Source organism: Schistocerca gregaria, chromosome X (assembly GCF_023897955.1).
Source record: "Schistocerca gregaria isolate iqSchGreg1 chromosome X, iqSchGreg1.2, whole genome shotgun sequence".
Taxonomy (NCBI): domain Eukaryota; kingdom Metazoa; phylum Arthropoda; class Insecta; order Orthoptera; family Acrididae; genus Schistocerca; species Schistocerca gregaria.
The window spans coordinates 554,633,890-554,651,536 of NC_064931.1; the positions used below are offsets into that span (position 1 = coordinate 554,633,890).

The 17,647-nt window shown below is 42.9% G+C and overlaps 1 protein-coding gene across 3 annotated transcripts in view; it reads right to left on the bottom strand.

The window, feature by feature from the left end:
* Positions 1-17,647, bottom strand: part of LOC126297437 (katanin p60 ATPase-containing subunit A-like 1) — a 223,111-nt gene that overhangs the window by 139,010 nt on the left and 66,454 nt on the right. Inside the window, exon 1 of one of the 3 annotated variants that reach the window (XM_049988280.1) lies at positions 4,588-4,677. The exons of 1 other annotated variant lie outside the window; for it this stretch is intronic. In XM_049988280.1, coding sequence (XP_049844237.1) covers positions 4,588-4,640 — 53 coding nt within the window. In that variant the 5' untranslated portion in view covers positions 4,641-4,677. Of the gene's footprint in view, positions 1-4,587; positions 4,678-17,647 lie in introns of those variants that run through there. One more of the 3 variants, XM_049988281.1, reaches the window with a different exon arrangement.

A 17,647-nucleotide genomic window follows, 5' to 3' on the forward strand; every position in this document is an offset into this window, starting at 1 on the left:
CAGAGATTCTCTCTCACCGGGTTTGCTATTTCCTGATGAAATGTTTTCACATCCGCAATGATCAATTTAAGAGAAAGAGACTGGTACTCGTCAGCAGTGCGCTGGCAATGGCACTTGTCAATGTGCTGGCCAGGGCAGCAGTCGAACATTTTCTGTACCCAGAAAGGTCGTGCATTATCCTGCTGAAATGTAGGGTTTCGCAGGAATCGAATGAAGGGTAGAGCCACGGGTCGTAACACATCTGAAATGTAGCGTCCACTGTTCAAAGTGTCGTCACTGCGAACATGAGGTGACCGAGACGTGTAACAAAAGGCATCCCATACCATCACGCCGGGTGATGGCGATGACGAATATACGCTTCGAATGTGCGTTCACCGCGATGTCGCCAAACACAGATGCGACCATCATGATGCTGTAAACAGAACCTGGATTCATCCGAAAGAATTACGTTTTGCCATTCGTGCACCCAGGTTCGTCGTTGAGTACAACATCGCAGGCGCTCCTGTCTGTGATGCAGCGTCAAGGATAACCGCAGCCATGGTCTCCGAGCTGATAGTCCATGCTGCTGCAAACGTCGTCGAACTGTTCGTGCAAATGGTTGTTGTCTTGCAAACGTCCCCATCTGTTGACTCAGGGATCGAGACGTGGCTGCACGATCCGTTACAGCCATGCGGATAAGATGCCTGTCATCTCGACTGCTAGTGATACGAGGCCGTTGGAATCCAGCACGGCGTTCCGTATTACCCTCCTGAACAATATTTCACCAGGAAACGCCGGTCAACTGCTCTTTGTGTATGAGAAATCGGTTGGAAAATTTCCTCATGTCAGCAAGTTGTAGGTGTCGCCACCGGTGCCAACCTTGTGTGAATGCTCTGAAAAGCTTATCATTTGCATATCACAGCATCTTCTTCCTGTCGGTTAAATTTGGCATATGTAGCACGTCATTTTCGTGGTGTAGTAATTTTAATGGCCAGTAGTGTACATGCAGATTATATTTCCATATAATAGCACTGGTGCACTCTGGAGAAGTGCCTACAATTTTCCATCACAGTTCTGCGACCCAATGTACACTAAGAATGTCCGTCTACAGTACGGAGTACAGTTATGTGACTACTAAAATATTTCTTGTCAGTTACGATTGCAGTCTAAATAAATATGCAGATTTTGATGTTTCGAGCAACATATCTGTATTACATGTGCCACAAAAGATATACCGTAAATTACTATGCTTTTAAAAACACCTTTTTCATAAACAGTATGCTTGTTCGATTCCTGTTACAATGCAGTTAGATATCTAATTATAGAAACCAGCATCGAATTTATGTTTTTTACCTACCTTGCCAACGAAATTGCGAAGGAAGCACTAAAATTATTTGAGTACTGTCTCTTTAGTAGATGCTTGAAAGGTATCCGCCTAGAAGTCGACGGAGTGTAATGCGACACATCAGGTTCTGGAAAGCTACGTGTTTGTCCCACACTCAATTGGTTCACATGGCTCTGAGCACTATGGGACTTAACATCAGAGGTCGTCAGTCCCCTAGAACTTAGAACTATTTAAACATAACCTAACATAAGGACAGCACACACAATCATACCCGAGGCAGTATTCGAACCTGCGACCGGAGCGGTCGCGTGGTTCCAGACTGAAGTGCCTAGAACCGCTCGGCCACACCGGCCGGCTGTGCCACACTCCACGTAAGAAGCACCGTTTTTCGAAACCAAAACGAAGTGTACTTTGAGCAATTACTGTTACTATTGGTGTGGTCTTCACTCCAAAGAATGGTCTGACGCAACTCTCCACGACAGTCTATCCAGTGCGAGTCTCTCCATCTCTGCGTGACTGCTGCAACATCAACCATTTTAAACTTTCTCACCGTAGGGATACCACTCCCAAACCCCCGCCCCCCCCCCCAAAAAAAACCCCAAATTAATGACTCCTTGAAGCCTTCAGATGGGTCCTATCAATCGACCCCATCTTTTAGTCTAGTAGTGTCATAAATTTATTTTCGCCGCCATTCAATCCAGTACCTCTCCATTAGGTATCCGATAGCAGTCGGTAATTAATTAATACGTACTGTCGTGCACGGATTTAATATGTGGCCTGGATTAACGATCGGTGGAACGATACACCGGCCAGTCGGCGCGTTGTTTCTCGCCAGTTTCTTACAACTCATTCGGTGTATACGGAGCTGTTACCGATCTTCAGTTGCAAAGGCACGTTAAAACTCGTAAACTCACAGAACAAGGTTTAGAGAATTCGCAGACAGATCAGCATAAACGGAAGAGAATTAAGTGACTATAGGCACCGAAGAAGACCAGCGTACTGCCTAAAGGCAACGTGCCATTGTATTATAAGACCGGAATAAAAGTGACTGAAGAAGGAAACATGTTGGAGTACATGAGACAAGACTGGTGGCAGGTATCGTCACCCACGCTAACTTATCTTGCTTCTCGCCGCAGTTTTTGTCAATACCGTAGTCGCAAGACTCTCCGGTCTCAGTGATGCAAATATAGCGCGGTACAATGACACCGCTGGATCAATAGACGCAACCAGGCAACGGTGAGGCGAGACAGATGTGTATCTTATTGGAAGCAAGTCAGCTGCTTTCCAGCCGGGTCACTAGTGAGAGGGTCAGGTACTCAACTCGCTGAGTGGCACGCTTTCCGACCAGCGCACGTATATTGCATCTTGCTGAAAGACGATAAGAAACTACTAAGTGAACGGTTACTTGGACGGCTGACAAACACGGAAATGGCAAGAATGATTGGTTACCTAGCACTAGAGTGAAATACGAGTGCTGGCAGCATCCGAGGTAGCAATTCACACAGAATTATGGCGCCAGGACAAGGTATAAAAATACAAGCCTTCCACAGTGCTTGTCATCGTGCTGTCAGTATAATGAAAAAAGCGCCACAAGAGTGATGAAGAGCTGTTGTGTGACGGCTGCAGAGACCATACGGTAGCAAGTGCCAGCCCAACCGGCGACAAGCCACCAGGGGTACCCACAAGGCGGTGCCAGCTCCCCTAGTAAGAATTCATTTAGTTCAAGAATATGACAAAGGGCCTGTAACCGCAGCCCCGAATTCTTATGATCTAAAATACCTGGAAAAGTAATACTAAAATGACCTGAAAACATCGATAAAATGACGTAAAAAGGATAGAAAACATATGTAAATTAAGTCATAAAATGAGAAGTTAATGAAAAACTTCATAGGAGGTTGGAGCTAAAATTAAAAAAAGAATAAATGATTAATTCAAAATCGCTAAATTTTTCTTTAAGAAATCTCATCATTTGATGTACGATAATTGCTGTATAACCATCTTAAACCTACTGAAATATTCTCTAGAAACATTGTTGCGCTTCAACTAGCACCATGCGCATTGCTCGTTCTTGCCAACATTGAAGCAATGAATTATTGTGTCATAATTTGAGTTTAAACACGTACAAGTAAAAAGATGATAGTTCTCTTTGTTTTGTTGGTATCGATACGGGTTAGATGAAGGTCGCAGGTGATCTTCTCAAGTGAAAAAGATATTTATGTTATATTTTAAATGAAACAGAGAACAAAAGCGAAATAGGAAAGTTAATAACTCAGTTGCAGTTTGACACAGCTTAGTAGCAGCCTAATACGAATTTTATCTTGTGTAATGTGGTTGAAGTTGTTCACATAGACTCTTATCTCTCTCTCTCTCTCTCTCTCTCTCTCTCTCTCTCTCTCTCTCTCTCTCTCTCTCTCTCACCTATCACATACAGACAGACACACACATACACACACAGAGAAAGAGAGAGAGAGAGAGAGAGAGAGAGAATCGAAGAGGATGAATTGGAGTAAAATGATTCAACGCGTAAAACGTCTGTTGAAATATAAGAACCTCTAGACAGTGGACAAAAGAGCATCAATCGTTCGCGGAATCCGTCGTTTTATTACAGGTGATCAAGATTTCAACTATAACAAAATCTTCTTTAGAGTATGTAACAATAGGTGACATTAGTCCACTAATGTCATCTGTTGTTATGTCCACTGAAGATGACTACGTAATAGTTGAAATCTACATCTGCTGTAATGAAACGACGGATTTCGCTTTCGATTACTGCTCTTTTCTCCATTATCTATATTCAACGATCGCTGCGCGTGACGGGATCATACGGATTCCAGTTCGACAAAAACCTCATCTGGTAGAGCAGTAAATTAGCTATTAAGGCAGTGGAAAGAAAACACAAGATAGGCTATAAGTTAGAACAATTCGAAGATACAAAACTCACGTATTACTGATTTATGAGAAACGAAACAGCATATTTTAGATGCTGTTCGCAAGAGAAATTTATAACATAAGTTAGCAATCTGAATTGTCATAGTTGAGCGCTAATACAGAGAGTGTAATACTATTTGCAAGAAATCAGAGATTTATATAAGCAGTCGTCTAGCCGGTCGAACAGACAGCGGTCAAAGAACTGTGACGTGGCGCGCTACATAGTTATCAGCATGGTTGGCTCTGGCGCTCTCTTCAAATACGTGCGGTTTAAAACACGATAGGCGAGGAGCAGTTTTCGTGCTTCAGTGTGAAAGCCGTGCCGCCTGACTCACTTGAAGAAGGGATCATCGAGGAACTCCCTCATGAGGGAGCCGAAGAACGCCATGTCGAGCCGTGCCAGTGCGAACGTCTGTTACCAACTGCGTGCGCACAAGGCAGCCGCAACCGCACCGCAGCCCAGGCACGAACCAGCCGCGCATGCGCACTCCTGTCTCTGGCGCCAACAATCGAGCGGCGCTCCAGCGAGACGCATCTTTCCGTTCACTGCCTTCGCACAATAGCGAGCAAAACCAGAAACAAAAGCTGCGAGGACAGCGCGAACGAACATAATACTCTCCCAGATACGAAACTCTGCCCGAAGCGGGCAGCAGAAGTCGAGGGGTTTGCGGTGTAGCGAGTAAAATGGCGACAGATGAAATAAGGCGGTATGCAGCGAGAGAAGCGGTCGAACGTTTCGCGAAGCTATTACTCAGCAACCAAACATTAATATTTTGAATGAATGTTTCATTCTGCTATGGAGAGTGCGCTTTTTGAAACTTTCTGACAGATTAAAGACGGACTGGCAGATTAAAAAGTGACTGGGAGAAGCGAAGATGTGTGCTTGGAATCCTCTGTAGGTAGGAGCACTGCCCGGGAAAGGCAAGGTTCGAGGTTCGAGCCTCAGTCCGGCACACACTTTTAATCTATAACTACAATAAAGAGAAGATTATGAATGTAACCACCACTGTTTAAGAGAATCGTACTACGCAAGAAACACTACTACGTTAGTACCGGTACACATTGTTCAGTGTGGTGTAGTAGTGTGTGTTACTGGCTGCAAAAACAGATCTTCTAACTGATCACTGCGACTTTACTGAGGTGGAAAGATCTGGAAACAGACCCACTAAGTTTCGTGAGGACAGATGAGTAACTCCTCCAATAAATAAGAAGTGAAATTAATGCCCAGGATATCGAAGTGACGTCCTACTCTTAGATTTGCAGCAGACTTGTAGCCATGCGATATAGGACAGCTATGCGAGAAGCGTACAATGAATTCCAAAGATGTTTTTTCAAAAAACCCTAAAAAGATTCAGTCCTAGGTGAAATCAGTTAATGCGACAAAGTTGTCTGCCTAAATGCTCGTTTACCACCATTATAATGGAGCGGAAGACGTCAAAATGAACCTCTGCAACTGTAATGCACTTACATGCTTGGGTTTTAATCCTACGCCGGCGTACCGGTACCGGTGCTTAACCGTAAGACATGACACTAACACTACTAATAACGCAAATCCTGCAGCGCACGATCTGAACATCATGCCTATAGGTTGGGTACTCACGCGGTAAATAGTTGCTCAAGTAACGAAAGTTTAATTATCACCATCGTGTATATATCAATGAGAACACTTAGTGACTTCCAACAAACTTTACTCATAATTTAAGCCTTTACGAGTCTTTTTCTCGCTGGCACCATCCACAAAATGATGAAAGATAAAAAGTTTATCTCTTTCTACATTTTCGCTCCTTATGCAATAACACTGTCACCTCAGCCGTGACCTTTTAATTTGTTAATCCCTTACCATTAACTCTACTTGCAACACATGTTGCTGACTGTATTTACATATACCATTGAAAGTACGTGCAAAAACATGTCGTTGTATGACACGTAGCTCAGGAGATATGAAGCTGTAAATACTGAGATGCGTGAAAAACTGCCGCATCGTGCTTGACGTTTTAATGTATTACATCTTTCCTACCAACTCTGTTCGCAACAGATTAAGCAACCGGCATCTACATATACCACTGGATGTAACTCGAAGATTATATCATTGTACGGTGCATCGTTGAAGAGATACGACATCATGAACAAAGAACTGCGTTAAAATTCACGAAATTGTTAGGTAAAAGTTACACAAGCGTCAGTTTTACATTTTGTAAGTGCTCGACTGAGCCGGTGGAGTAATAAGGGCAGTCAATGAAAACCAAAAGAGGTCGAATATGTGAAATAATTCGTGCAGCCGAAAATGTTTATACAGGGGTAGAAGGGAATGCGATGAACAACATGCTACGAATCCTGACTCGTGGGGGCTGAGTGTGGAAGTGAGGGTGCGTTTGAAGGTCACTTTTATACATCTTTCTTGAATAACTCGAAAACTACTCCCTCCAGCAATACCTTATCCAAGTACAAAATTTAACTACATTAAATTTTCTAAGAAAAGGTGGCATTCATTTTTGTGTAGGACTAATAGTTTGCCCATAGTGAACGAGAGAATACCAAAATCTCACGTGTGGTTTATGAAGGCTAGATATAATATTTCGGGTTGAATAAAACGACATCGGTAGGGTAACCTGAATCACCCTGTATGTGACACGAGCGTATGCAGGCAAAGTCACGAGAAAAAAAAATCGCCTCAGGCCCTTGGATCGAGGTCAACCAACATTGCTACACATATTACTTAGTATGTGGAAAGATATAATGTAGCGGTAAGAACCAGCAATCTGCTATTCGCGTGGGGGTGATAACGTGGAGTCAGAACCGGGGAGGAGGAGATGGAGAGAAAGAGAGGTGGCAGAAGGGGATGGACACAGATAGCGGGGAGGAGGAATTCAACAGGAGAGGGGGAAGGGTAAATGGACAGAAAATGATGAGGGGGAACTGGATAGAGAGAGAGGAGAGGAGGAGATGGACAGAGAAAGGAAACTGGAGGACTTGGATAGAGAGAGTGGGGAGAAGCAGATGGACAAAGAGAGGGGAAGGAGATGAACACAGAGAGGGGGAGGAAGAGATGGACAGAGAGAGAGGAAGGAGTAGATAGACTTGGAGAGGGTAAGGAGGGGGGGAGGAGGAGTCGAACAGAGAGAGGAAGGAAGAGGAGATGGTCTTAGAGGGGGTGAGAAGGCGATAGGAGAAGAGAAGATGTATTTAGGGGGGTGAGGAGGAGATGGACTTGGAGGGAAGGAGCAGATGGGCAGAAGGTGGAGGAGCAAATGGAGAAAGACAGGGGAAGAAAGAGATTGACAGAGAGAGGGTGAGGAGGTGCTGCACAGTGAGAGGGGGGGAGAAGGGGACGAGATGGACAGAGAGAGTGGGAAGGAGATTGATAGAGAGGGTGTGATGAGGTGCTGGATAAAGAGAAGTGGGAAGAGGAGATGGACAAAGAGAGGGGAGGAGAATATGGACTTACGGAGGGTAAGGGAGAGACAGAGGGGAAGGAGGAGATGGACTTTGAGTGGTGGGTGGAGGAGGTGGAGAGAGAGTGAGGGGGGAGGAAGAAATGGACAGCGAGGAGGGAGGCGGAGGCGTAGTTTGACAGTGAAAGGGGAAAAGGGGAGATGGACTAATAAAAGATTCGAATAAATACATATCTGGGCAATGCTGGTACTCAGATGGTGTGGATATATAAGAGGCAGTCAAATGAAAACGAGATGGGTGGAAGAAATGTAAGGAAACTGTTTATTGCTTCAAAAGTAATAGGCATAACTGTTAGTATATTTGTCGGCCGGTGTGGCCGAGCGGTTCTAGGCGCTTCAGTCTGGAATCGCGAAACCACTACGGTCGCAGGTTCGAATCCTGCCTCGGTCTTGGATGTGTGTGATGTCCTTAGGTTAGTTAGGTTTAAGTAGTTCTAAGTACTAGGGGACTGATGACCTCAGATGTTAAGTCCAATAGTGCTCAGAGCCATTTGACCCATTGTTAGTACATTTATCCCACTGTGAGATAAGTCGTTTAGAACCTTTATGGAAAAAGTTTGTGGTTGCCTATGGAACCATGTACGAGTACGTACGCAGACGTGCACCTCTTTGTCTGACGTATATCGACGGCCACGAATGTCTTTCTTCAGAACTCCAAAAGTACGGAAATCTCATCGGGAGGGATCGGGAAAATGTGAGGGATGTGTAAGATCCTCCCAGCGAAACTTCTGCAGGTTATTCGAAACAACATTGGCAACATGTGGACAAGTCCACTTATCTCATAGAGGGTAAATGCATTAACAGTTACGTCAAATATTTTTGAAATAATAAACAGTTTACTTACTTTTTTCTACGCGTCTGATTTTTGTTTGACTAACCCTTACAGAAAGGTGTACGTGGGCACTGCATTGTTCAAAGAACACATCCCTTTGATATTTTTGGAGCGGAATTTGCTGTTGTGGTGTGTACGTAACACAATTTGTTGAACACAAGACAAAATACACTTGAATCACTGAAAGAAGTGTACTGAATAGATTGCTGTAGAAGCATCGACAGAATACATGACGAAGTCCATCGAGAGTCAATGTCCACTTCTTAATCAGTTCCACAGCCATAGAAGGTGAAAAACTAAGTATGCCTACCAAAATACACAGCCTGATAAAAAAAAAGTGAATCACCAAGAAGACACGGTCAGATGTCAAAGTAACCTCGTACACGTACGCACCTTCGGCGGGTAAGTAAAAGATTATAGAGGTGCAATTCTCTGCGACCACCACCAGAGTGCATTACTGTTTTCGCGTTTGGTGTTGTTACCGGGTCCTGCAGGGTTTATAAGGGGCGTGAACAGCGTCAGATGTTGAGTGATGACTGTGACGGACATGGAGACGCTGCGTATTCGGGCGAGACAGCGTTATCAGGACCGAAGGAGTTTGAAAGAAGCTTCCGTTTGGCCGATTAGTCGGATCGTGTAATGTTCAGATTTTCGCTGCATTCGTATGTGTCACTGGTCCGACGCAGGACTGGATGGGAACGTGAGGACAGGCACATACGTGGCCCCGTTACGGATCACTACGTCTGACAAACGTAAGGGAAGATCGTTATATTTTGCACGAAAATATAATAACTCCTTCACATCAGCGTCTACCACGCGAGAACAAGTAATGGACGCACTGTAACATTCTGCGTGCTGCCGCGCCATTGGTCAAAAGCTAGCAGCATCCGGACTACGCAGTTGCCGTCCCCGAGTTGGATGCCGTTTATTCTACAACACAAATGGCTGAATCTGGAGGAGCCGTGATCGGGAAGCATGAGCTGCTAATGAATGACGCCGCACTGTGTCCACCGCTGAATCGAGGTTCTACACTATACCGGATGACCCTCATCGATGCGTACGGTGGCGACCTGAATAGAGGTCTCATCCTCCTAATGTTTCCGGGAGGTATAGTGATGTTATTCCTAGCGTCATGGTGCGGGAAGCCATCGTGTATGACTGCAGCTCACGGCTAAGAGTGAGTGAGGGAACTCTGGCGGCACAACGGTACGTCACGGACGTCTTACGTCCTCGTGTGTTCCTCCTCATTCGACAGTATCGTCGTACCACTTTTCAACAGGACGATGCTCATCCACATATGGTCCGTGTCTTTATGAAGTGTCTGCGCGATGTTATGGTACTCCAGTGGCCAGCAAGACCCCGAATCTGTGGGATCCGATCGGACGTCAACTCCTTCCCAGTCCCAGAGTCCATGATATCGAGGACCAGTTACGACAGTTGTGGGCCAGCTTGCCTCAGGAGAGGACACAACGGCTTTGTGACACTCTTCCCAACTGTATCTGTGCATGCATGCCGGCCTGCCCTCGCGGTCTAGGGCGCATTGTCCGCCCGTCGGAGGTTCGAGTTCTCCCTCGGGCCTGTGTGTGTGTGTTGTCCATAGTTTAAGTTACTTTAAGTAAGATTAATTAGTGTATAGGCTTAGGGACCGATGACCTCAGCAGTTTGGTCCCATAAGACCTTACCACAAATTTCAGTTTTTTTCATGAAGGCCAGAGCGGATGCAGCGTCATATTGGTAAGTGGGCTCATACTGTCAAGTTCTTTAAAAACGTGCCTCGATTTTTAATCCGCGAAATAACATCTCATACACACTCTACACGCCAAGTTTCATTCCGCTTCCTCTTCTCCTTCTTGCTGCTTCATTTTTCTTGTCGACATCCAGTATACATATCAAAGTAGGGCTTTCGTTGAGCGCTGTCGGAAAATGTGCAGAATTTTCTGACATACACAAGTAACTTTTAACGTTTATAACTACTGAATTATGACACTGTTTATCATGGAATTCTACACTTATTTGGTGACATTAAAAAGAACCTTAGAAATGGACTTCATAATGTGTGGAACTTAAAGACATAGTGGCAGAAGAATGGCGCCACAATTCATTGTGGCGCCGTGAGGAGAAGAGAAACCACAGACACCTGCCATGCTGTGCCAAATGTGAGCAAACTAAAACGTAACTCAGGTGTGGTTTGTGTATTTTCCTTTGTGGTTTACGTACGTCGTTCTGTGCTTTGCAGCTGTAATAACCAGACAACATGCCCAGGAAGGTATTTAGACATTTACAACGTACACGACACTCGAAAAACTGGATGTGGTTTTCGTTTATGGCGGATGTCTGCAAACTTTTAGAACAGCGCTGAGGTGTTAAGTCGGACGATATGCTGATCGAGCCAGCCTTGACGGTCTATCTTCGTAAAAGTTACAAAAACGTGCGAAGGGGCTGAACGCGACAAAGGATAAAACACTCCAACAAATTATGACAGTAACTGACGAGAGAAGTGCAACTAACATTTTAGTAGCGCTAAAACTCAGTCCACATGCCACTACAAGACAGTTTGAGTGGGTGAAGGTTATCAGCCAAAGGAGTATTCTGCGAATTATACATTCCAACGCATTTCATCCTCTCCACATTGCCGGCCACGGTGGTGTCGCGGTTCTAAAGCGCGCAGTCCGGAACCGTGCGACTGCTACGGTCGCAGGTTCGAATCCTGCCTCGGGCATGGATGTGTGTCATGTCCTTAGGTTAGTTAGGTTTAAGTAGTTCTAAGTTCTAGGGGACTGATGACCACAGCAGTTGAGTCCCATAGTGCTCAGAGCCATTTGAGCCTCTCCATATTTCGCTCCATCGACACCTTCATGACAATGAATCGATTACGTTTCTCAGAAAATGTCTCTGATTACTGCAAAGTGATGTGGATGAAGCATCGTTTAAAAACTATGGGCAAGTCAGCTTTCGCGCTACACACGACATGTCATTTGAAAATCCACGGTTCCTGAGAGATTTGGATAACCAACGAACTTGGTCTGTCAACGTGTGGTACACGTGTTACAAGAATAGCATCATTGGTCTCTGAGACTGCAAATAACCAGAAGCGTCGGCAGTTCCTAACAAATATGTTGCCACAATTATTGGAAGACATCCCACTGGACTGTTGAGTGGTACTTAAGTAAATAAATTAGTGAAATCAAAGTGAACCAGAACTCCACATCCAAGGTATCACCATCCGATACACGACTTCGCTCGCAATAATTAAACGGGCCACCTCGCGATGTGCGTCTCCAGTCAGCTGGGCGAGACGGCGACACGAGATACACACAGCCACGCGTAATCAGACGCCGACGCTGCCGCAGCAGAAGGCTTCGCAAACGACACAGCTGCCGTTCTCCGAGCCAGAACATCGAGTAAGGAAACAGTTGTACGAAACTTGTAATAAAAGTTATCTTATGTAAAATGCTGTTTCATTCTACCTCATACCCGAGCCAAGGAAGAACCCACCCTGACCACATGTTGTTAAGAGGGAAAAATTAATTTATTTAGTATTTTCACGCTGACATAATGCTTAGAATCAAATGCCCTTTGCAGCAATGCTCATCCTGACAACTGACTAGCATCAAAAGAGAAAACCCAGTTACATTTATCCGTCTCTAATGACCACGTTGTCGATGGGACGTTAAACACTAACCACCACCACCACCAGTTACATTTAGTATCAGAATTGTTACATTTGGTGTCAGAGAAAAAACCCTTGGCTCAAAATGAGGTGTGAATGACAGTCACTACAGGTCCACAGTTAGTATTGTTTAATGTGTGAAAGGTTAGAGGTTCGCATAGCAGTCGCAATATTTTCTTTATTTAGAAGTGTATTCTCCCCCTATAATTTTAAGAGTTTTTCAAAAATATTTAAACATCTTTTTAATTCAGTGTAGTAAGATTGTGTAACTAATAGTTTTTTTGTAAAATGATGACACGAAATCGTACAAAGTCAGTCAGCACCACAGGCGGTTTCTACTGACGAAGCTATTCAGAGTTTAGTTAATCAGATAGCACAGCTTAAAAATGATAATAATACATTATTTAAACAGTTGAATGAGGTTAGGCAAACCCGTTCAATCCCTCCCACCCTAGATTCCTCAGCAGCAACCTTGGTAACTCCTTTTTCAGGTAAACCTGGCGAGGACATAACAGCCTTTTTTGATGATTTAGTAGCAGCTGCAAAGTTAGGATCATGGTCAGATGAACAGCTCCTACAATCGACAAAGTTAAGATTGCTAGGAGAGGCTAAAGCACACGTATTATAACATGAAGAATTACGGAATGCTCCAAGATTTGAGGAATTGAAGAAATGATTACTTAAACGTTTTCAAAAACAGAACAGCTGTAGATTTATAGGGAACAATTGAACACTATCACTCAGAGGCAAAACGAGTCGTTAGAAAGCTTTGTAGATAGGATTAGAAAAGTTAATATTAACACCTATCAGTTGACAACTAATAATGAAGCAAATAAAGTTATTTTACAAGAGGCAGAAAATAGAGCTCTGGATACATGTTTAAGTGGGTTACCTCCTGAAACGTCACGTCATGTCAGGGCAGAGTTCCCTAAAAATTTAGCAGAAGCTGTATCTGTGGCAACGGCTTTCGAAGAAATAGACATTGACACCAGATACAAGGAGAAGCGAAATGTATTTTAGCAGGAGTACGATGTTTTAGGTGCTATCGACAGGGACATATAGCAAAAAACTGCAGACAACCTCAATGCACTAATTGTCAAAGAATAGGTCACACATTCAAGGAATGCAGGTCTAAGAAAGTTTTTGGAAACAGAAATGAGTTAAACTCAAACGGGAATGTTGGAGCCACCGCCGGGCGTTCCCAATAAAATTTCATGCCATTAAGGCGAATGTGAAGGCGGAATGCTGGTTATCTGCTACCATACAGGATAAAGAGGCAAGGATACTAGTGGATACAGGCGCAAACGTATCAATAGTGAGTAATGAATGCATTGGAGAAAAGAAATATGACCCTCCAAGGTATAGATTGAGTGGGGTAGGAGGAGGTACAGTGAAGTCATTAGGATGTACATAATTGATTTTCTATATTCACGGTGTACAATTTCATGAAGATGTAGAAGTGGTAACAAAGGTAACTGACGGGTACGACTCGATCCTAGGACTGGATTTCCTGAATAAACATCACGCTAAAATCGACCTCAGTCAGCAAACTGTAGAACTTAGCGGAATAGTGTTTCAGCTAGGTGACACCGCTGCAAAGGGCCCGCTGCCGCAAGATTTCTCCAACCGGAAGGCGAAATCAACTATACTGCGTGCAATGTCCTTGAAGGTTGGTTCGCGGGATAAGATACCATTTGGCCCAGGAAAACTTTTCTGGATGACCGTTGACCCCGAGGTACCTACAGATACAAGATGTCTAATAGAGCCATTAGAGGAAAATGAGGAATTAGATGTATCACATTGTTTTGTACGTAGAAGTGTTGTACGGGTTCAAGACGTTGAGGGAGAAAGAAAAGTACCGGTACATATTGACAACTTCGGAGTAGAGGACAAAGAGTTGCATAAGGGAATATTAGTAGCTACAGTCAGTACTTTTGAAGAAGAAGATTTCATTTGGTCAGATATTGATGGTGGTCAGAAAGGAAATGATAGAGACACGATAGAAGCCGTTTTAGTTGAGTTCCAAGATTTATTTAATGCAGAAGGTCCACTGCCAGCAACAGATATCACACAACATAGGATCCCAACAGGAAATAGCCCCCCAGTTTATAGGAAGCCTTATAGAGTTCCGCATCACTTACTGCCAGTACTGGATGAATTTTTAGAACAGCATCTAAAAGATGGAATTACAGAATATTCTGATTCGCCTTATAATTCAAATATTGTAATTATTCGAAAAGAAGTCTCCCGACGGTACGAAACGATATAGATTTTGTTGTGACTACAGACACCTTAACAAACATACTATCTCAGATGTTTATCCTCTTCCAAACATTGCAGATATCATTGGCAGTTTGGGTAACAGTAAATACTTTTCAACAATCGATTTACGTAGCGGATATCATCAATTGGAAGTTTCACCTGAAGATAGGCATAAAACAGCATTTTCTACCCCTGGAGGCCAATGGCAATTTAAAAGAGTGCCTTTCGGTTTGAAAAATGCACCAGAAACTTTTAAAAGACTACTCGATGGAGTATTGCGAGGACTCAAAACTCAGGAATGTTGTGTATATCTAGCCGATATTATTGTATTCTCCAAAGACATTAATGAACATGCTGTGCGTCTGCGTAATGTTTTTCAGAGACTTGGGAAAGCTAAATTAACATTAAATATGGAAAAATGTAGTTTTTGCACTGACAGAGGTTATATACCTAGGGCATGTCATTAGTGAAAAAGGAATTAAAACAGATCCTCGATTAATTTCGGCAGTTAAGGACTTCCCAAAACCACAACGCGTTAAGGAAGTACAAAGTTTCATTGGTCTCGCATCATATTACCGAAAATTTGTTCAAAATTTTGCTGAAATTGCCCTACCCTTAACCCAATTATTGAAAAAGGGTGCAAAATTTCATTCGTCTGAAGATTGTGAATCAGAATTTCAAACCCTTAAAGATAAGTTAACACACAGTCCAGTATTAGCCTACCCAGATTATAATAAAGAATTTATTTTATCCTGTGACGCAAGTGGTCATTCAGTAGGAGTTGTTTTGAGTCAGAATATTAATGGCGCGGAACACCCCATAGCCTACGCTTCGAGACAACTAACAACGGCAGAAGGAAATTATTCCAAAGAATTGTTAAGTGTTATTTATGGCATCAAATACTTTAAATACTACTTGTATGGTAGGAAATTCAAGGTTATTACAGACCACGCACTTTTAAAATGGTTGCTTGGATTAAAGGATCCATCTAGTCGTCTCACCCGTTGGGCCCTATGTCTTTCCGAAATGGATTTCGGAGTTATCCATAAACCAGGCAAAAAAACACGAATGCAGATTGTCTAAGTCGGAAAATAGCACTTTTGGAAGCAACAGGCCGAGATACTGAGGACTGGAGAAAGGCACAAGATGAGGATACAGATTGCAAAAAATACGCAACTTAAAAACAATTTTGCTTTGAAGATGGTATATTATGCCGTAAAACAAAACTTGGACCGCGAATTGTTGTTCCCCAATGCCTTAGACAAGAAATAATGGCAGAAGCCCACGACATTATCCTTGGAGGACACGGTGGACAGCGAACAACCGAAAGACGTGTAGCAGAGCGATTTTGGTGGCAAACCAGAAAGCAGGATTTTGCGCAATACGCTCGTAATTGCATTGCGTGCGCACAACGAGCTGAACTTTCTCGTTCAAAAATACCCTTACAGAGGCTCCCCGAGGCTTCATGTCCATTTCAAATCTGTGGACTGGATCTCTACGGGCCATTTCATAAAACACCTGCTGGTAATGAGTATGTTCTTACAATTATAGATCACTTTTCACGCTATCTAGCTATGGTGAGTCTCCCAGATCAGCAAGCAAATACAGCTGCCCAAGCTTTAGTTAACAACTGGATTCTTAAATTTGGCGTACCTGAAGCTATTATCACAGATCAGGGATCTAATTTTATGTCTGAATTAATGAAACAGCTATGCCACTTACTAAAAATACGTAAATGACGCACAACTCCGTTACACCCTCAGTGCAACGGGCGCACAGAAAGAGTTCATCGGACAATTGGCAAGATGCTTAGTTATTATATTAACGAACAACATTCTAATTTGGATACGTATTTACCAATAATCGTGTCGGTATACAACGCCAAAACGCATGAAGCAACTGGCATGTCACCTTATGAAGTGGTCTATGGGAGAAAAATGCCGTCCCCTTTTGATGTAATCAGGCAGAAAAACGGAAAAGTCGGAGAAACAGTAAAATATTTCGGTCGAATGATGAAGGATGTATGGAAAAAGGTTCAAAAATCTAATACAAAGGCTTTGGAACGACAGGAAAGATTAGATAATGCCCAAGCTAAATAACCAAATTACAAAATCGATCAGTGGGTGATGCTGTCAACCCCATACATTGCGAAAGGAAAAACGAAGAAATTTGTAATAAACTACAGAGGTCCTTATCAAATTATTGAGATCACGTCACCAGTCAACATTAAACTGCAACTGCCCACCCGAACTACTATTGTCCATGCAAGTCGGTTAAAACCTTTTAAGGGCGCTCGAGATGTAGTTCCTTCAACAATAATGTCTGCTTTTCCGAAGGGTGGAGGAAGTTCCCGAAAAGGAAAAAGAGTGGCCACGCCAGCACAACATACGGACATGGCACCATACAATCTTCGACCAAGGGTGCGAATGTCCTAGTAGAATCTTAGTAGACTGTGGATAGTATACAAATGTAATTAATTAATAAATGATAATGGTTTATTTTTTAAGAAAAAAAGTGAACATAGAAACATGTTGATCTTGTGGTTAACAATGTATTCCTTCTTTTCTTTGTTTTTGTTTTTACTAGGTTGGTAGGCCCATAACCACGTTGTTTGCTTTTTTCAGAAATCGCCATGCAAAGCATTTCCTACACAAAACTTATCCTACCTCAATGACTCCCTTGACAGTTCCCTTCTGAAGTCATTAGATATGTTCATAAAGTCGCAGCAAGGTAAAATTGATGCCAATGTTATGTTGCAACATGTCTTAAAATTAAAAAGTGAACACAAAACTGAAATTATAATGCTAGGAACGGGTATATCTGGAAGCTTTGTGTTGGTGTTTCTGCTTTGTACAGTTTTCTTTTATTTAAGACGAAAAAATAAGACAAATAATAATATACCACTTCATCAAATCCCTGTTAATTGGATACCACACTCTTAACTGGTGTACTTCAGTGGTTACATTGGAGCATTAGTGTATTAATTTTGTTTATTGTACTTCAGTCTTTACTAAACAATTTCATGTTAAAATAAACAATACTGGAGAATAGATACTCTTGCATCAATATAGGGTAGATTAAACAGGTATTACTATGTAATTATCTAAGTGAAAAATCTATTCTTGTTTATTCTCTGTCATCAAGATTTGTTACACTTATTATAACCATTTATGTGTGAA